The following is a 23,583-nucleotide window of genomic DNA, read 5'->3' as shown; positions in this document are numbered from 1 at the left end:
ACATTCTAATCATCGAATTTAAATTATTACGCAAATCTTATAGATAATGACGACAACTACTCAATAACAGATCACATGAGAATTTAAATGAGAATAAAAAGTATTGAAATTAAAAATAAGTACTTAATTAGTGTTCTCTGTATTTTTACTGTAATATGTGACAAGTATCAGACAGGGGCGTCATTTGGGGGGATCGGGGTATGCGATTGAACCCCTTACTTTTAAAATAGTTCCAATTAGCCTACACCCTGATGAAATAATGCACAATTATTAATAAGATTAAATTAAATTGCATTTTAAATATTTTGATTTTTATATTGACATTTATCAATATTGGTATACTGTCAAGCATGATTACAACTTTAAATTACATTGGTTATACACAAATATTGTGCTATACATTTTTATTGTATTTTAGTTTTTAAATTGATCTTTAATATTTATGTTAATGTATTGATTCGGTCCATGATGATGTATGGAAATAATTGGAAGCAGAATAATGTACATATACGTAGTATTTCTATTTTTATATGGCCTGGTGAAATTTCAAAATGGCCTTCTTGATACTTTACACACCTGAAAAAAACCCGAAATTACGTCCCTGGTATCAGATCGTTTTTAAATTTGAACATATTCTTGTTAATCATTGGTATAACACAAAATACTCGTAAACAGTTATTTCAAAATAAATTGATAGTAACCAATATAGCAATATAATCAGGGATGTACGCTAAAAGAAGTTTTGGGGAGTGTTTTTGAAAATCAGTACTTAAAAAGTAGAATTTTTTTTAATAAACATACAAAATTTTTTTATCAAAATTAGTTATACCTATTTAGATACAATACCTACTTTTATAAATATAAACATTGATATAAAGAAAAAATTACGATACTAAATCTAATTTTCGCGAAGTTTTAGCCATTATGTTAAGAATATTTTCACAGTTAAGAGCCCGCAACATCCGCATGTGTTGTCTCCGTCTTACAAGTACGTAACATAACAAACTTATACTCAGCAGATCACGTTTAGCCCCGTTAGTTTAAAAATTAGAGTGAATTGACCTATTATAAAACTTGATGGTAAGAGCATTATCTGTGTTTGTATGTTGGTTTTTATATATATGCTATATATGTGTTGTACATCATGCGGGTGTGACGCCTTTTTAACACCTATGTCTCTATTTACATTTAACAATATTAATTTATTTAATGTTTCATCACTAGTTTTGTTACGTAAATACGTAGGTACCCATGTAAATACACAATAAGTATAATTTTATTTATAAATCCTGTTTAAGAATTTTTATTTTTATTCAAATTTTATTAATTTTTTTAATTTTTTAGTATAAAATAGTAAAATAATTTGTTCACCCGTGAAACGTAAAACACTATGGAATATGTTCATTGAGCATGTAATGAATATTTGAAAAGAATTTGGTGTGAAAAATGAAACAATTGCTAGTTCTATGAATGAAAATATGGAACGAGTGTTTTAAGGCGCGTTTAACGAAGGATTTTTGTATAAAGCAGAACATTATGCTTATTGGGTAACCTTTATGAATCATAATTACTGACTTCTATTATAATAATCATAATTATTTTGTTCAGGCTGAACATAAAAACGAAGAATGTGATGAGATTTTGTCCAAGGCAATTCGGATGAATAAAGATAATTTGAATGTTTTAATTGAAATATTGACAATTTATATCGAAAGTGATTCTTTTGAAATGGCATAAAAAGTTTTTCAAAATGCCATCAAGTCGCTGGAATCAAATTTAATACCATTATGGGAATTAATGGAAAAATTTATAATTAACTTCGACCAAAATTCGGTATAATAATTAAATAATTATTAATTTTGGATAGTGAAATTGCATACTTAGTATTACCTATTAACTTTTGAAAGTTACAAAATGCATAGTTATTTAAAGCTCTAATTATTTTTTATAATACAATAAATTCCATATTTTAAATCAATGTTAATCATCTATACTCGATAGTACTCTATGTAGTACTGGGTGATGGTTTTGATAAATTTTTTATTATTTTTTTAAATTATGTTATTATTATTCTACAGAAGCCTTTTATCTATTTGTTTTTATAATGACATGAACTTGATACTTATTTATTTTAATGAAAATTTTCTTTAAGCACTATCGCTCAAATTCATTATAAAATCGGTATTCTCTCTCTCTCTGATCAATGTCTGCTAAAATAGATATTTTACTTATTTCTCTTATTTTTTTTTTTTAAATTATAGGATAATAAAAATTAATTTATAATTAATTAATTACTCGTATAATATTTTACCAAAGACCATTATAACATAATTCTATTTAAAGATAGAAAACTGTTAAAAAATATTGAACACTAGTGCCCTGTTGCATAAAAAAACTTAAAACGTTTAACGGAGTGTTAACCGTTTTAATGCCGTTTCTGTCGTACACAATTTCACCCATTGACAATTGTTATCAAACTTGTTATACTTAACAAGATATTATCGTAGAAAAAATATGTATATGAAAATATAATTGTGTTATATAAAATAATGTATATTTCTCTGAATATTATATGAGCACTGTTTTCAGTGTGTAAGTAACTATTTTTGAAAGGCTTCTCCAAACACATGGGTCATCTGTAGAATTCTAATACAAAGTCTTTGTACTAAACGCCGACCGTTGCTTATTGTTAGCGGAACCTACCCATTATAGATGATTCCCGCCAACGGGGAATGTCCGCGTTAAAATGTTCCCCTTCTCAAAATTTTAAATTTATTGAAGATAAATATTATTACGAGTGAAATTATTTTTCGACAGTCGTATTACATCTAGTAGATGGATATGGTGCCATGGTGAAATTATACTTTTAAGAGAATAAAATATAAAATAAAGTTATTATTATTATTTAGGCTTCACCTGATAGATAGCGGTTACTCGTCTAATCGCCATTCACAGTTGGATAATTGGCATCAGGCTTTTTCTCAACCTCAAAATGTTTTACCGGATATGTTCGCTCCTTCTCCATCATCACCACCAGCAATACGCGTGTGGGTAAGAAATGATCTATTTCAGGCAAACCAGCCACGAAGACTTAACCCGATAAATTTAAATCATATTTTAATGCCCGTGGAAATTATTCCGTTAAAATAAGCGCGCGCTTAGCGCGTAAATTCAGTAAACATGTGAACAGAGGTAACAATGTCGACGCGCGTTTAACGCCTCTCATGTGAACTAGCCCTAACTATCATACTTATGTGATATTCCTATTTATCTATTTACAGAGTAGTGGGCTAATTATATTTGATTTGAGTACACGAGTGTTGAACAATATACAGCAATATTTATAAATCATCTTTGGAATATTTGGGACCAGAGTTATTTGGCGTTTTGACAACAGAGTTCAAAAATATTAAAAGTGAATTTGAGTATGTATATAATTGATAATATCTAAATACAATAATAATTGTAGATCTTACTTAATAAAATTTTTTTTTAATTTTTAGAAAAACCCAGACTATAAATCCGGAAGTTATTAAAATTGATGAAGAATGATATTAAATAATTATCTATTAGGTATATTATTCCATGTTAATAATATTCTATTAAAAGTGTTTAATACCTCTAATGGTATTTCAAAATTACAACAATATTATACCTATTTATCTATATTTATTTGGTTTTCAAAATAATTTTCTTTAAAACATATTATTTTCATTAGTTTTAAGATATTTTTAACATTTGACAATTAACAATGTATTCAATATATTTAAAATATTATGTATAAATACTTACTCGTATTTCCTTCTTTTAAGATTATATACCTAATTATCCAAACAAATTTAAGTTCTTAAATTCAAGCAATTCTGTGTCAAATATTTATTTTGCTTTTAAGATAAAATAGTGTATGTCTGATTAATACATTTTTATTTTTTAGCAATTTTATAAATATCTTTATAATTAAGACTAAATGATTCACAAAATTCTTTAGTTCCAATAGAAAATCTACAAACAGACATTTTGATGTTTATCCACAACTCATTCTAGTTCTTACAAAATTATACACAAAAAAATTAAAGTCATTCAACTCAATTATAATATGTGAAAAATTATTTAATATTTTTAAATTTAATTGATAAAATTAAAATATATATATATGTGTTGTAGTTTAGTAAAGTCTTAGTGTTTACTTTTTTAATTTACCTGTAACTTAATACTTGGGTTGGTTGAAAAATAGATGAATATGCTGTCTGCTTAGGTAACCAATGTATTCATCATTGTATATTTCATATTAGATTGTAGTAGTGACCGTTAAGATTTTGCCAAGTGGGAGGCAGCGGTGGTGCCAAAGACGGGCTTGGGCAGGCCAAGGCCCACCTTGAAATCTTGATTTTACAAAAAAAGTTTGAATTTGTATTTTCAAATATTATTACTTAAATAGTTTTGAAAATATATGTGTAATTCCAGGGTCTGGTTTTCCTATATCATACTTACAGTTACACATACATTACTGTAGGTTATTTACAAACTGTAGTAAACATATATTTATATGTTAAAATGTCATAGGCTCGTAGAGTAGACAGCCTGGGACTGTGTGTGGTGTGAAAAATAAATGAGCAAGTCGCAATATAATCACAGCACAACATACGTTTATTTGTCGACGACGGACAACAAGCAACTAAAAATATGATGCGATCGGAAATCGGCCGTCGTCCCCACGTACATTAAATAACATTGTCGAATTAATATAAATATAAAATATAATACAACATAATGGTCCGTCGCCCGTTGATAACGACGTACGGGAAAACCATCCATACGACGTATACATAAATATTAATATACAAGTTAGTTAATATAATATAATAGTATGTATATGACATTTCTACAATATTGCCACAGTTCGGCCTTCCACACTGCATTGTCGTCTCGACAATACAGAATACGTACTTTTTTTCAATAAGCAAACTATAAAGAATATGATGAAAAATATAATAGTAAAATAATAATAATAAAAAAAATAATAACACGATATTCATCGTATCAGAGAAAATAAATTATACACACAAACGTCACAAACAGTATTAAAACAATAAATTGATGATCGTACACACACATATATATATATATATATACATGGTTTTTTTAATAAATATAACAAATAAAATATATAATCATTAACAGTTCAATTTGACTAGTTTTAAACGATCGAAACCCACTACTCTTTTATATGATTTATGACTAATTTGTTCACCCGAGATGACCCCCACTACATACCTGTCAAATCTTGGTGCTTTAATTATTTGATATGGGCCCCGGTATTTAGGTTCTAATTTTCTACTATAGCCTGTTGCAGGTACATCCCATCTAACCCAACACCAAATCACCTTCCGAAAATTTTTCCGGCGCGATCGCACGACTAGCGATCTTTTATTTTCTTCATCGACATGCCTACGGAGAGATTGTCGGGTCGCATTTATATCCGTCATTACCTAATTTTTCGTTTAGCTGTTTTATTTCAGATATCAACGGATTTTCCGCCCAACCATTTGCACTATAACGGTGGATAACATCAAACGGCTTACATTTTGTCACGCGACTTGTACTATTATTTAATGACCATTGTGTGTTTTGCCCAATATTTGCCTCTAACAATAAACACGGGAGTGAATAGAAATAAACGATTTCATTTTGTTATAGATTGCTTGTCAAAATTACGTAAGCAGCAATCATTGTACCTACTATAATGAATTATTATACATTTATATTACATTATAAATTATAATAGATATAGATATTTAATATTATCATAGTTATTATACATCTGTAAATATTTTATTTGAACTTTTTTTTTACCGTTTAACATGTTTTTACGGTCGATTTTGTTCTATTGTTGGTCTCTTTTTACTAATTTATTTAGTATAGTTAAATTAAATTTTTACAATTTTACTAATAGGCTTTATAAATTATTAGGAAAAATATTACAGTGTACAGTGTACTTGCTTAATAAATAGCCATTGTTTATTCTGTTATGGATACGCACTTAGCGACTCCGTAACAAATAAAAATAACGAGATGAAATTACTTTGGCTCAAAATTATATTCTTTATTTGATTGTTATAGTGTTTTAATAAAAGTAATACTCTGAAATGGTCTGTAATGATAATGTGTTACTCAATGTCTGACTGGTACGTGTGTGTCTCCGCATACGAGTTGGTCGCCCGTCCAAAAGAGTTTATTCAGCAGATTCCTTAGACCAGTCGTATGGAGAGGGAGTCCTACTCGCCTGTGTCACACACGTATCAGTTTACAATATATATATAATTATTTTACAGCTAAATACATTACATACTACAACATATATAGAATAGTGTTACAAACAGTATTTAATGGTTCTTAACAATTTCAATAATTAAACTTTCAGTGTAGTAAATTATTTTTATTTATTTATGTACCTACTTATAAATAATTGTAATTATAATTATTATAAATTATATTATATTAAAAAAACCAAATTTGTATATTAGTTACATGGTTATAAATGTTATAATACAGGGTATATTGTAAAGCGCTGTTGAGCATTATTTGCGATATTGAGAAAATGTTTTGCGTTGTTGGAAATACATTTTTATGTTGTTAATAATGTTATAATAATAATATTATGGGTGAGGAAGTTGGTGAAATGATTCGAAAATTATATTTTTGAAAAACCACAGATGTCATAAATTTGTAGGAATTATGTGTATTTTAATGAATTGATTTTCAAATTTTAAATATTACATGTTAAATTATTTGACTAGTTATATGTATTATTTTAAAAATTATTTTTCAAAAATCGATTACCTTATTGGTACTTGCGTACGCCGAACATGGACATACAATCATACTAATATGATTTAGTATTATGTGTATTGTATAATAAACTATTTATATGGGTTATAAATATAACATTATAATAGGTATTTGCAGGCCTTGGTTCCTTTCGATTCAATTCCAGTAATTCCACTGATAATTATTTTACAAATCGCCGGCTTTCTACTTATTGTACGGGTATATTCAATATTGTATTCATATTTGAAATATAATATTAGTTTGAGTGTGTACCTAATAAGTAATAATTAGATTAGTGTTTATAATATTATTCAAATATAGTATATACAGACGTCAGACACATCATTTCGGTAAGTACCTAGTAGTATAGTTGTATGTGAAATATATGTACGGTTTTTGTGATATGATCCAATTGGATTTTAATTATTTATTTGACTTTTATATTTTTTATATTTTATAATAAGCTGCAATAATAATAAATTATTGTTCCCATAAAACATATACCTAAATACAATTTGTTTTGTTTTTAATAAAATTTAAATATAATTACATAATCAGTTGTAAGTATACTTACATAAGTATCTTAAGTAGATAATGTGTATTTACCTAATTAATTTTTATATTATCAAAAACAGCAGTTTGGAATAAAATTTATAGAAAATAATTATATTATTTAATATTCTAATAAATGAAAATATTTTCATTTTTCAAATGCCGTGTGGGATGTTTGTTTTCTATATATAATATGTATTTTTCTGGCGCGCTGTCGATCAGCATCTGTGATCTGTACATTCTTCATTTTTATCAAATTGAAAATATGTAGGAAGACGAAGTAAAAATTAATTATTTTACTCTTTCTGGTAGACATTTTTTACACATAAAAACGAACAATAAATTGCACATTTATTTTTACTTTACATTATATAATTTTGTAATAATTAAATTTCAGAAATGGCTAAGAAAAATAAAAATCCTTTAAATTGGCCAATACCTAAATGTTCTACGGCTTCTGATATTATACTTCCATTGAATAAAGAACTTGATAGTTTTGAAAATTATTCAAATAACACTACATCCCATGTTGATGACGTAAGATCAGACGTTAACATAAAAACAGTTTCTTTTACTTTTCAAATATCAAATGATCATAAATTTACACAGGTTTCGTCTAAAACTTCCATTTCATCATTTAGTAAGAAAGAATCTATTGCTAGTGTTTCAAGTATTTGCAAAAAATCAGGTATATTTAAACACTATCATAGAAATGGAAAGCATTTTATTCGGTGTGAAATATGTTACAAATTTCCTAATTTGGTTAAAGCATTTTCCGAGAAAAGTCAAATTCCAAATATTGCTCAGGAGTGTGGTGCAATTTATAGAAATTAATACGTAAACAAGCATTTAGAAACAAAATACCATCTACAATGCGAAAAGGCTAAGCGATTATTGACACTGCCAGTATTAGATTTTTGTAAAAGTTCTATGGATAATTTAATATTGAAATCTCAATCTAATCTTGCAAATAAAATTGGTTCTTTACTCATTCACGTATACGGTGATACTAAAAAATTAACGTTTAGTGCTCAAACGTTTCCCATGAGAGTAGTAACCTAACCAGTAAGATAGCATGTGATTTTTCATTTGAAACTTTTAACCAAAATTATGAATCAACTAAATTATTTGATTTTCAATACATAACACCTAGTTCTCATAAAAAATTATTAAATAGCATCGTTGAAAGTTTCCAAAAACAATTTGCTTTGAACATAAAACCCAAGGCTATAGCAATGTCTTTGAGGTGTAATGGTTCAGTCGATCGTAGTCAAATTGATAAAATTTATATTTTATTGAAAATAATTACAAAGAAAGGGGAACAAGAACAATATTTTTTAGGAGCAGGTCAAGTATGTAAACGGGGAGTTGAAAGCGTATTAGAAGCAATAAAATCAGCATGCAGGAATAATATTGGAGAAACAATAATGGAATATATTTTAAGGAAAATTTCATCCATCGTTACGGATGAAGCAAATGTAAATATTGGAACTAAAGGAGGAATATGGGTTTTGATTGAAAATAGACGAAGAACAACACCATCAACGTCAAACATAAATTCAAATATCCCTTAACAGAAAATTTGGTGTGCAGCTCAGTAGTAGTAATTTGGGGCGTCTGGCTCCATTTTTACAGGGAGACGAAAAAAGTTTAAGCGGAAATGTCCTCCTTACAGTGTAACCAATCTCCCTATAATTTCAACAGTCACATTATTAATTCGACAGATATGGTATTAAATAACAAAATAAGTTATAATTAATTGATTAATTTAAAACATTTAGTCAGTTACTAGCGGTTGACAATTAAGTCGTGTTATATTTTTTTTATTTCTCTGGTAAATTAACTTATTGATTTGTTATTTTTTTCAAGTATTTATCTTGAACTTTATTGAAACCATGAATTTACAGAAGTTTTCCAACGATTTTTCATCATTAGTTTATTTAGTACGAAATAATTCATATCCAGTACATTCAGATTATATCACATTTTTGTCCAGATTAAAATATCTCGTGAACTTGTTGTTAAGTAAGATAACGCGTCTAATTATAATTAAATATATTAAATTTAAAAATTGCAGTTTCGAGTTCGACGGATCAGGTAAGTAATTCTCCCTTCCACGCGTTATTTGATTTGATTTCACGTTGATTTCAATTTTTTAATGTAATCATTTTGATATATAACCACAAATGTAAAAGTAATATAAGTACTTAGTTTATAAATATGTGTTGTAACGATCATATTTGTGTAAATAACATCTGTGTTTCACGTTTATTTAAGTTATTACATTTATTTCTATTCGTTTTTAAAAATTATCATCAGAAATCATCTATATCAAAAAGATCACGTCGTCATACAATATGATTCCATCAATTGTTGTAGCAAAATCAATATTCAATATTAGACCTTTTAGCAAGAAAAGTGTAACGGTTGGATTTTTGGTTAATAAAACGATTTCTGTTATTGTATTACTAGAATGTAATGTTACTAAAAAATTGTTAACCTTCGATTTACTCCAGTGTTGTACACTAATGTGTGATAGCAATTATAGTTCAATAACTAATAATCTACATACTAATTGTAAACGTGTGAAAATAACTGATAACATATATTATTCAGTCAATTTAAATCAGTTAGCTATTAAATTGCATGTTAATGATCATTTTATTACCTTATCATATACTGACCTACATCGTTTAAAACAATTATAACAATGTATCGATTCACATATTGTAGAAAAGCAGAAAAAGTTGGTTTCATATCAGTCAACTTTCGATACCGTATATTCATTATCATTAATTAGAGCAGACATCAATTCTACCATCATCTTGTCAGCGAAATGATTTTACTAATCAGTATATTCAAAATTTTGTCTTAAGCATGTGTTTGTATACAGAACGATGATTCTTGTTTTATATATGAAATACTTCAATTCCACAATAATTCACTATCAGATATGATATTATACGATTTAATGATGATATAAAATACAATTTGTATTGAACTTTATACCATTATAATTGTTATAATTACTCTAAAAATTGATTTCAATATCAAAGTAAAAAAAAAACAAGATTATTAATTTTATCAATTTTAATAATTTTATTGAATGTTGTAATTTATAATATCAATAAATATTTTTAACATTATAATATCTTTACATTTATTTTTTGCTGTTTATTTCAATCTTACGTTTCGGGTCTGATGAACATCGATTCAAAATTGATCGAATAACTTCGATTATTTTATTCGAATTTCATTTCAAGAAACATTTAGCATGAACAATATTTATTTTTAGTTATTAGTTATTTTATTTTGATATGAAAAGAAGGGGAGTACATTGTACTTGTACATTTGTACTACTCGAACTCTCGAAAATAGACGTCCGTCTCCATCTCTTGATTTAAAACCGTATTTGCCATTTGGTTATAATTATAAACCATCAAATAATCAGATCATTGTTGTGTCTTGTGTTTTTGATAATTTAACTATTTTTTTTTTTTTTAAATGCCTGTGAACTGTGTTACGTGTAATAAAAGTAGAAGAAACCTTAATAAAACAAATTGGCAAAGACACATCGAGTCATGTAAAAAATAAATTAAAAAAACAGAAATTAATACAACTTCATTGCCGATTGCCCGGCCGATTGTTTCTATTCAAAATTATTTTTCAAAAAAAAAACAAAAAATTGATGAAACTTATGAGTTAGGTAAGTGTTGTTATTATTGGTATTGTTTAATTTTGTTTATAAATTAATAATTTTTTTATATAGTCTTATAGTCATTAGATATTAGAGAACCGAGTCTTTTACGTATGTAGGTACTTATTTTTTCTTTGTAAATACTTTATTGAATACCTAATTTATAGATATAATTAGAAGTTTGATGGAATTTTGTTTTTTAAAGTAATATGTTATGTACTTATATGTATATACTTAAGACTTAACTCCTTTTATATCTTTAAACTTTGTCTCATACGTTTAAAGGATTTTATATTTTTAAAACTGAAGAATTTATTGAATTTACATTGTTAATATACCAACTTTTATTCACCACAGTGAGAATACCACTGTCTATACTAGCTGCTAGATTTCATCAGTAACATTATGTATCTATAGTACATTATTGTTTATATATATTATATATTATACTAAAATAATTTAATTGATACCTATATAGTTATATGTTATAATTTGTTAAAATGTATAGGTATGTATTATCTATTGGTTTTTGATTTTTTGGGTGGGCGGGTGATAGGTTCTAAACTAAAATGATATTTTGAACCACTATATTTTAAAAACCCTGGCGCCACTGTCAACGATAAAATCCTAGATGTCATTATTTTAATTAGAATTTAATTTGTGATGTATAATAATAGGTAACGGTCAAATTAAAAAAAAAAATAATCTGATTATCAATAAATGATTGTATCGCTGTTGTTTAACTATATAGTTAATTTAATCATTGTTTTTTTATTTTACTTACCTTTCAAGTGACGGAATGCCCTTAATAGCACTAGTTTTATAACGTTGGATGACATAGTAGTCATCGCATTTTGGCGCAACTGGACACCGAATCGTATACGTGCAATTTCCTTCTGTCAATGTTATAGAGTTTGAAACGTAATCTTCAATATTTCTTTTTGAAATAACACTAGCTAAGGCATCCTTGTATGACTTTATTGGTTCTGTTTGCTGCTATGCATTTATATATATTTATATTAAAAATGAATGTGTGTGTGTGTGTGTGTGCACACGCGTGTGTATATGTAATATTAAAAAATAATATACAAATTATTACCTTTCCTGCCTAAGACTTTTAACTTTTGGTTCAATATCATTTTTTCTTTTTCTATTCTGCATTTTTACCGGTTTTAAAGAAGATGATAGTGTTGATAGAATATTATTTTCATTATATTATTTAATAATAATATATTAATATTATATACACACACATTTACACAATCGAAATAGGTATACTTACATCATCATTTGAAGAAGTTTCGCCTGCAGATACATTTGTATAGTACGACATATTATTTTATATATTTTTTTATACCTTAAATAAAAATGATAATAAATATAAATTTAATTTTTAATATATCGCGCGAGCAGCCGTACCTAACGCACGTCTCTCCGTCGCTCCGTTAAGCACCGCCGCGATTTCTGTCATCTACGTTTAAATCTATATATGTTTTATGTATTGTTAAACATTTTATATATACATACATAGTACGAGTGTAATATTATATTATACTGATGATTCTTATATTATACAATTTGGGTTCATTAGTAATAATTCCGCAGTGACTTAATTACCGCGCAGCCGTTGCGTTATCGCGTACACTGAGCAACGGTCCGTTGTTTTATCTCCGTGATTAACATGCCACCAACGCCGACTTAAAAAACTAAAACTGTTAAAAATAAAAGTAGTAAAACCATTATACGGGAAGCTCGCCTAAACATATTACAAAATAATACTAATAGTCCAAACAACGATGGCAGGCCACAACAAGCCGACAAAAGAAACCGTTCGAGTTGCTCAGAACCAAACTCTCCAACCCAAAAAACCATCAAACATAAAAAAATATTTATACCAAGAAACCGATTTGAAGTACTATCGCAATCAGATCCAATCGAAGTCGACACAATTACACCAAATCCAGATTCAAATGTAAACAACTCCGAAATGCCCACTCCACAGGTAAAAAGAGCACATCTACCCCCTCCTATAATAATCAAAGGAATTAAAGACTTTGTAAGCCTACGCTCGGAACTCATAGACCTTGTGGGTCCTGATAATTTCAATTTAAGTCAAATATTAGCAGTCTCAAAGTTCAAACAAAAAATCCAGAAACCTACAGAACCATTATCCACTTCTTGCAAGACGCAGAAGCCGAATTTCACACGTATCAAATGCAAGAAGACAAAGCCTATCGCATAGTTATAAGAAACCTCCATTCAACAACCAACATAGAAGAAAACGGCTTTCAGTTCGCCAAATTACGAATGTCCAACATAAGACTTCAAAAATAAATCTACCAATATTCTTTGTTGATCTTGAACCTTCAGAATTGAACAAAGACATATTTAATATAAGCAACATACTCCATACTAAGGTAAAAATTGAAGAACCATTTAAAAAACGTGACCTAGTGCAATGTCTGAATTGTCAGGAGTACGGACACACAAAAACCTATTGTGCATATTCACCAAGATAACGAAATCACGAAATCTTCCTGCCAAATGCGCGCTTTGTCGGGGTGACCACCCTGCAAACTATAAAGGATGCCAAATTCACAAAGAGCTTCAAAAACGTCGAAATACAACCTCAAGAACTATCCATCCAACTTCAATCAACAATCAATCCAATCTAAAAACCACAGTGAAGGCCTCTTTGGCGGAATTCAACCCCTCATCCTCCAAAAATAGAACATATGCAAATGTAACTACAAACCACGAACCTCCAATATCTGAAAACAGCAATCAATTAGACACAGGTACCTTATCTAAATTTATCAGTGACTTCCAAGCTCTCATAAATCCACTGCTCTCCCTAAATCTCCCTTCTTACAACAGTCCTTGCCAAACTTTCATCCCAAAATGATAAATAATACCCTAACCTCCAAATCACTGCTCATACTCTTTTGGAATGCCAATGGTATTCATAATCATATAGCAGAGCTCTCACTTGTACTTCACGATAAACGTATAGATATATCACTCATATCCGAAACACAGCTTACTAACCGAACAAAAATACATATTCCTGACTACACGATACTCAGATCAAACCACCCAGACGGCACCGCCCACGGAGAGGCGGCAATAATTATCAGATCCACAATTCTCTTTCACAGCGTCTCTAAACTAAGTGAACCTCACATATAATCTTCCACCATACAAATTATATTAGACCATTCCCCTATCTCTATCTCTGCAGTATACTGCCCCCCTAACAAAATAATCTCACCAATATTATTTGAGCAATTTTTCAACTTCCTCGGGAACCAATTTATAGTAGGAGGTGATCTTAATGCAAAACATACTCAATGGGGATACCACTCAAACTCACCCAGAGGTAATTCTCTAAGACAGGTTTGTATTTCCAAAAACTACTCAATCATTTCCCCCCAAAACCCGACATATTGGCCAACATCACCCCAAAACCGACCAGATATCCTTGGTATATTCGTCTCTAAATTACCGAACAGATTTAACACTAGGATAGACAATCTATCAAATCCCCACTCAGACCACTCACCAGTACTTATCACCGCTCCACTAAAAAGACAAACAAATCCATCACTAATCAATGGAATATTAAACTGGGAAAAATTCTAATTGACGCTTCGGTACACCGAAGGGTTACCACACGATGCAAACATTTTAGTAAAAGCTAGTAAACCGAATAAATTATCGGACTGTGTCCAAATTGCATTGGAAGAAGAGACATCACGCATAAATCAAAAAGAAATTCGCAAAAACATTAATGAATATAAAAATAATAAGTCAGATTTCAAATCAACTAATAATTATGGAGGTAAGACAAGTTCGGCAATAAAATCTAACGGTAAGCCATCTGGTGCATATTTTCGTTGCGGACGTACAAACCATCAGGCAAAACAATGCCGTGCTTCGGAAGCCGACCAAGCCCGGTACAGAGAACCGCAAAATAAAAATAAAACGGAAACAAAAGCTATCTGAGTAGTTACGTGCAACTATTGTAAGAAACCAAACCACACTATAAGCGAATGTCGTAAGCGGAAGTATGTTAACGAGCGCAAGGCCCCGGAGCAGCAAAGCACCTTGTCGGGAAAAGAACAAACACCGGGCCCAAGTGGTGCTCGCCCGGTGGGGGATATCAAAATAGCTACTCTGAACCTGCAAGGGCTCTCTATTTCCAGGCAAAACTGATTGATAAACATGTCATGTGAAAAATTCCACAGTGCATAATAGAAAACGTCAAATTACTCATAGATACTGGTAGCGACTTAAATATGATAAAATTATTTACTTTAAGAAACGTAGTCATGGTCGATGAAAGTCAAAGTTATCAGTTAAAAGGAATTAACGAATACTTAGTACGCACCTAAGGCTCTGTAACCCTCAATTTAAATCTTGATACAGAATCCCTTACAACCAACTTCCAGGTAGTTCATGATGATTTCTCTATTCCTCACGAAGGTATCTTAGGAAATCCGTTTCTTACTGAAAACAGCATTGTAATAGATTATTACTCGTCAAAAATCTTTCAAATTAATACCGACCCTCTTACACTTAAGCCGCGTGCAGAAACCATTGTATCAATCGCCAGCTCGAAACCGGAAGGAACAGATTTGGTAGTTCACTCACAAACCTTGCCAGAAGGAAACATTCGTCTTGGAAATGTGGTAAACACAGTTAAGCAAGGGAAATTCTTAGCTATTGCCATCAACACTTTAGAAGAGCTCATTACAATACCATATTTTTATATAGAAGACATCGAATTTGAAGAATTCCGAGAAATCCTCGCATTGCTCGCATTCGGGGAGCTATACAATATCAAGAGCTAAATGCGAAAAAATCAAATAGTCTCTGGAAGGTGATTGGCGAATATTCAGATATTTTCCAGCTAGAGAGAGATCCATTTCTTTCTACAGAAGCAATACAACACGAGATCCATCTAAAGGAAGGTGCGAAACCTGTTAGCTGTCAGGAGATCGTCAGGTAAATGGAAGAGTTGGAGAGCAACAATATTATACAGCCGTCTGAGTCCTCTTGGAACGCACCACTTATCGTAATTTCAAAGAAACCAGATGCACAAGGGAACCGAAGTGACCATTGGAGAGCGTAGCCTATACCCAGGATAGACGAAATTTTAGACCAGTTAGGCCGGTCGAGGTACTATACAACGTTGGATTTGGTCAGTGGATACCACCAAGTATCAATAAGAGCGGAGGATCGCCATAAAACAGCTTTTCCTTCGACAAAGGCAACACTATGAGTTCCAGAGAATGCCATTCGGATTAATCGGGGCTCCTAGCACGTTCCAACGCTTAATGAACACAGCTCTATCAGGGATAAACGGTACCAAAGCTTTCATATATTTAGACGATATAATTGTTTACGCTTTAGACTTACAGGATCACGAATCCAAATTATGGGATGTATTTTCAAGACTTCGAAAATTTAATCTTCATTTACAACCATCAAAGTGTCAATTTCTACAAAGAGAGGAGATATATTTGGGACATCTCATTATCGATGGAGGAGTCAAACCTGACTACAAAAAAATCCAATGTGTACAAAACCATCCAGTTCCCAGGAACTCGACAGAAATTAAACAATTCTTGGGGCTAACTGGCCATTATAGGAGATTTATTGAAAGATACAGCCAGACGACGAAACCACTCACAGCACTCTTAAACAAAGACGTACCATTTGAATGGTCGAATGAATGTCAAAAAGCTTTTGAGACGCTCAAACAGAAGCACCAGTATTGCAATATCCTAATTTTAAAAGACCATTTATCCTAACTACGGGTGCAAGCCAATTCGCAATTGGAAGTATCTTATCACAGGGAACACCGGGACAAGATCAACCTATCGTTTATGCATCCAGAATTTTAAATAAAGCTGAACAAGCCTATAGTACGACCGAAAAATAGTTGTTAAGTATAGTCTGGACAACAAAGAATTTTAGACCTTATCTACTTGGTCGACAATTCAAAATTTATACGGATCACATTCCATTAACTTGGTTGTTCAACGTAAAGGATCCGGGTTCGAGGCTTCTACGTTGGAGATTATAGTTGGCCGAATATCAATAAGAAGTAATTTACATAACAGGAAAATCCAATACCAACGCCGACGCACTTAGTCGAATAATGGAAGTTAAATTCGTGTACACTAAGGGTCTCAACAAAAATCGACAGAATCACTTGTAAATTTGAAACTCTTCCACGAATACATATCAGATAGCGAATGTCAAAATTGTCAGAACGCGCGAGTCCAAGAGGTAACTGGGGATCCCTTCACCGTTTCAGAAGAATTCCGTTTAGTACACTGCGTGTCTACTGATCTAAAGCTGAATCAAGGTATCGCCTTGAAATTTAGAAGGACACTTACAGGATTTAAAACTTCAACGTCCAAAGAAGACCGAAATAGCATACTTTCGATTGGGATCACGGCACATCATCAATCTTGTAACGAAGAAGAAATTATATTTTTTTATTAATGTATAATTTTTATAATATTTTTATGTGTAATATTTACCTATTAAAATTTTAGTTTTTTTTTATCAGGATTATTTAATTTATTCAATAGTAAGTATGTATAATAATTATGTAATATGTGTTAAAGTAATAAAATTAAAGTAAAATATGTAGTAAAATAAAATTTATAAAACGTCATTAATTTTTTTTTCCACTTCGCCTATAAAATTCATTCGGTTATAAGACTCATTTTGTACTGGTCCCAAAGTGAGTCTTATAAGCGGTGTCTACTGTATATTATTTTACATTATATCTTTTTTGTTTTTAAGAATATGAAATACCTGCACGGGCCATCTTCAAATCAACTAAAATTAAGTGTGTACCAAACTTTCCGAATGCATGCAAAGCCAATGCTCCCATCGATATAACCATAATATTATAAATATCTATTATTCAATATCTGTATTATTTATTATTGTAGCCAAAAGATTTGAATGTGTTTTTACTAAAATTTTTTGTATGTTTTTACATAAATTAATATTATTTCATGCATAAATTCGTTTATTTTAAATCGAAAATCAATTATGTATAAGCAAATACTAAAATATTGAAACAAACATTTTTAATGGCTCTTTAAAAACTGGGGAATTATGTAAATTGTAACTTTTGGCTCTGTTGTCTGGAAAGGTGTCTTTGGTGTACGGAAATGTCAAACGAAAACTAACCGAGCGGCCGGGCCAGAAATATTGAATAGAATACTATGCGGGCCGTACTTACCTATCGTAAAAAAACATTTTATACAAAAAATAAGCATAATAGTTATTGTCGTTGGGAAAGCATGTTAATACTTTATTCACGATTTATTAATATTCATGTACTTACCTATACAATATTATATCTTTTTCTCGGTAATCGGAAAAAATGACAAAGGTAAAAAACGTTAGGTTATATTATTTATTACGAAAACAGATGATGTATATTGTTAATAGCTCATACAGTCAAAAAGACAAAAACGATAGTAGAAAAAATATTGATTTTAAATTAGTATACATAGGTCAAAAGGTCAATTAAAGTAGGTACAGGTATTTTGTATATTCTAATATTTATCACCATATCGTAAAATATGATAATGAAAACCGTGAATTGAATGCATCAAAAAAATAAATAATGCACTAAAAACATACTATTATTATCTATTAACAATCATAATTAAAAAAAAAGTAGGCAAATGGAAACTATTCCATCAGCTCCTCTATACATTAGGTGTCGAATGGGTCACTATTATGGGTGTGTTAAATTTGAATTCAATGATAGATCACTGTAGATTACACGAAAAATGATACAACAAGCTATATTCAATTATTGGTATCTATTTAATTATTATCAGGGCTCATAATATATAGCTCTAAAAAGTATTCATAATATAAGCGCTAAAATACTAAAATATACGAAAAAATAATTTGTATGAAAAAAATTGTCAAACTTATTATTAAAAAAAAATTAGTTTCCATCTATAAGGATTACCAAGTTACGTCGCGCGTCACTAAGACTCGTAGGTAGTTAAACAAAATTTTTTTTTATAATATTATATAAGTATACAACATAATTATAACATGTAATATTATAAGAAAAAAAAATAATTAACATGAATTAATCACTAATATAAATAATTAATACAACTATAATTACTATTTACTAGTTATTATTAAGAAAAAATGTTTTAAGGCTACGGAATTGAAAAAAAAAATAATAATAAATATACAAAAATAATATCGGCAAAATAGAAAAAAATCAAAATATCACTTATACTTCGAAATATGCAAAAATATGCAACATAAAATTTCGTATTTACCTTCTTGGTTATCTGAAACAAATTATAACTCACTTAGGTCTCTAGAACCTCTCAAAAAAAAAATGCAAATGCTAGTAGTTATGATTATTATAATAATATATTATATTAATTTATAACTCAGAATATTTTTTTTTTTTTAACAAAATTCTATACTTAGCAATCTGTTACAATATAAAACAATAAGCTTAAGTAATAACATAACAAATTAAAAAAAATAAATAAAATAAAACGGGCAAAAGAGACAGATGGAAGAAGCCTCCCATTGAAGGTACTTCGACTTGATATTAACTTAAGGTTTTATCCTAGACATAATGATAGTAGTACAATATATACATAAAAGTTAAAATTACAACATTATAAGTAATTAAGATCATAACTGAGGTGAAACATAATTTATTTATTATTTAGATAAGCAGGTCACGACACCGTTGTCTTTTTAGACTTTTGTGGGGATTACCTAATACCTGGAATAGTTGCAGATGATAGCTGGGCGATTAGGGGGTTAGGATGATGAGTTAGTTTGTTATTGAATCGCTTATAGAGGATTTTGGCTAATTCAGTAACAGTGGATCGATTGAAGTCGGAGTGAAGGGTATTGTTGGAGACATAGTATAGAGCTTTAGAAATGACACGAAGGACTTTAGATTGAAATCTTTATTCCGGTAAGTGTTTGATACTTTGGCTGAACCCCATAGCTGTAAACCGTAGGACCAGATGGGTCTGAGTAGTAGTTTATAAAAGTAGTAATTTAGTAGGAATTTTTATATTTTTAGAAGTTAATAACGGTCGAAGGAGTCGAAAACGATCATAAGGTGTTCTGGTTTTGCTTTTTATATGAGTTGCCCATGTAAGTCGGCGGTCAATGTTGACTCCGATATAGCGTACGCATTGGGCAGTAGGAAGGGGTTGGGTTGTTGAAGAAGAGCCTGACATACTTCCTGTCGAAGAGTAAAAAATACAGTGGATCGATTTGGATTCGTTCATCTTAACTCTCTATTTCTTGTACCAGGCTTGGACAATAACTCAGAACTTAATATTATTTTTGTTGAAAATATAATTAATATATTACATAAGATCACACCATAATGCATATTTGTTGCATCAACTTATTATTGTAAATGTAAATCACGTGATTGTTTATTTCTATAACAGGGTCATAAGGGGGCCGCATACAAACGAAAATTTTCATATGGAACCGTATTTTTTAGGAAAATAACTATCCAGACTAGATTTCTTGTAAGGAAAGATATTTCAAAAGAATGGTTTAATAAAGGAATGATATTTTCAATGATTAATATATACTTGGAACGATATTTTTCTAAACAGTCTTATCTCAGGAAAATATAAAACAGTTAATTATAAACACGGAACCGTATTCTTCAGGAATGGTATAAATTAGGAAAATATTGCTCAGAACTGTATAAATCGGGACGACATTTTTGAGTATATTATACACATGGATCCGTATTAATCTAAAATCGTATTAATCGAGAAAATAAATCATAGGACTGGATGTGACAGAACAGTTATTTAAAGGAAAATATTCACGAGGAATAGTATTAAAAAGAAATATTATTTTCTAAAAAAAATACGGAAAAAGATTAAAATATAATTAAAACTTATTTACTTATATGAAATTATTAATTGATAATCACTTGTCTGAAAAATGATAAGAGTGGTAGGGTAATCCATAAACCTTATACTAATAGACGATACATAAGGTATAAGGCCTATGGTAATATCAAGGTTTATAGATTATACTCTATGGACCTTGGGGTAATATGCATGGTTATACCGTGGTTACCCAGTGATCCACTTGAGGTGATGTTGCATAGCAAGTCGAAGGATATTTTCGTTTTTTTTGTCCGAGTGAGCGCAGCGAGCGAGTGGCGACACGGGCATCCAAATTTTTCTTATAAAATAATATTTCTTTTTAATACTATTCCTCGTGAATATTTTCCTATAAATAACTGTCCTGTCCCATCCAGTCCTATGCTTTATTTTCTTGATTAATACGGTTTTAGATGAATACGGATCCACGTGTATAATATACTCAAAAATATTGTCCCGATTTATACAGTCCTGAGCGATATTTTCCTAATTTATACCATTTCTGAAAAATACGGTTCCGTGTTTTAATTTACTGTTTAGAAAAATATCATTCTAAGAATATATTAATCCTTGCAAATACAATCCCTCTACTTTATCATTTCTTTGATAAACCGTTCCATGAAAATACCAATCCCAGATTTTGTTTTCCTTCTACATATTTTCCTGATTCATATAGCCCTCCGGTCATAAGGATACTAATGTTTAATACATAAAAACTACGAAATAAATACACTCTATGTTCACTGCATTATAATATTGCCAATGTGTACATCATGTTGTCATGTATATCATGTAAGCATAATACTAACATTGTTTGAAGACAATTTAGCTGTCATACTTAGATATATGTTTAGTTATAGTGAAATATTACTTATTAGTTATTATTATTTTAACTAATTATGTTGTTTATATTATCTTTTGTTGATCCACATTATTATCCTCAATCGATAATTTGTTTATAAATATTGTGGTGATATATAACCATAGAGGTATAGGTTCATAGATCATCGGTAATAATTTTCAACATTTAATATTTTTAAAACTCAAACTATTGATTTAAAAATAAATTAACTGTTTTTGATAGTTTATTTTATGTTTATTTCTATTCTTGTTATTTTCTAACAACTATACTCTCTTTTATGCAATCTTTAATTCCCTCCAATTAAATCTCAGATTAAAATCAAAGATAAAGATAAATAATTTATTAAATTTTAATTAAATACTTAAAATAGCACTTTATGTTACATTATAGAATTACATATCCAAGACTTTATATACACATATTTAATTTTAATTTTTACACTACTAATAAAAAGTAAAAACAATTATTATGTAATGTATATTTAAAATCATAATAACATTATTTTATTTATTAAATATTATCTTCAAGACTCAATTTTCAAAACAAAAATTTATCTATAAATAATCATAACACAGATGGAAGTAGTTCGTTTTTATTGATAATAAAAATGTAATATAATGAATAATAATAATAATAATTATTTATGTGTAAATACTGACAGATTTTTTATAGTAAGACAATAATTAGGTATTTCGGAATATGTAATATAACCATATATTCTTTTTTACATTTTTAGATACAAGTTTTATATACTTTTTTAATTTAAAACTTTACAATTTTAAAATACCTAAAAAAAAAATATATATTCCGAAATTTATTAAGTCAAATAATAAAAAATCGGCTGTATAAATATTTTAATATAATTAATGTACCGAAAATAAAAGTTGGAAAGGGAATGCATTTTAAGGTTTAATATAAAATACGACCTAATCTAAATTTCTTATATCTAATGTCTTAATATTTCTATACTTAAATTAAATTATTAACTATACATAATAATATAATCAGAAAAAAAGTGCAATTATGTACATATAATTTTATGAGTATCTAATAACAAAATGTTTTATTTTACTTTTATTTTTTTTTTTTTTTATTGGAAATACAACATAAATATTATTGGATTAAACTCATAAAACTTATAACTAAAACTTAACATAAATATTTTATTTTTAATACAATAAAATTATACATACATAGTTCTATTTGTATTGATACAAACTGAAATTGTATGATAAAATTAACTGCTTTATACAAGATAGATATTATATTAAAATATAATATAAACCAAACCGTGATAAAAGTTGGTTCATGCAATTTTTAACATTTGCTTTTATGAAGATCAGTAGCAATTTAATATTATAACAGTATTATACTGCAAGTAATTAAATGCACCATTATTAACAAGTCGAGTAAGTGAACAACTCAATTTTAATTAATGTACATTATAATTAAATAAAATGATTTGTTTTATTTAATTTAATTCTCAGATGACTAGAAGTAATAATTATTTCAAACCAATCTTTTAAATGTTAGAAACATTTAAGAGTAATATCGTTTCAAATTATTTTTTGATATATAAAATGTCTTAGTTTAAAACATTATCACATAAATTACGATTTATTTAGGGACCCATTTTAAGTTATGGAATTATTTGAAAATTATATTAACAAAAAAAATGACTTATTAAC

The 23,583-nt window shown here is 29.0% G+C and overlaps 1 protein-coding gene across 1 annotated transcript; it reads right to left on the bottom strand.

Moving 5' to 3' along the window:
• Positions 1-10,540: 10,540 nt before the first annotated feature.
• On the bottom strand, positions 10,541-12,410 carry LOC113557871. Its single transcript, XM_026963412.1, has 3 exons — positions 12,360-12,410; positions 11,862-12,073; positions 10,541-10,625 (listed from the first exon to the last, which is right to left on the bottom strand). The coding sequence occupies exons 1-3, from the start codon at positions 12,408-12,410 to the stop codon at positions 10,541-10,543; spliced, it is 348 nt and encodes a 115-aa protein (XP_026819213.1).
• Positions 12,411-23,583: the final 11,173 nt, after the last annotated feature.

The sequence above is a fragment of the Rhopalosiphum maidis genome, chromosome 3 (assembly GCF_003676215.2).
Source record: "Rhopalosiphum maidis isolate BTI-1 chromosome 3, ASM367621v3, whole genome shotgun sequence".
Lineage (NCBI taxonomy): Eukaryota > Metazoa > Arthropoda > Insecta > Hemiptera > Aphididae > Rhopalosiphum > Rhopalosiphum maidis.
Note: the sequence above shows the minus strand (reverse complement) of the source record. Positions and strands in the feature narration are given on the sequence as shown.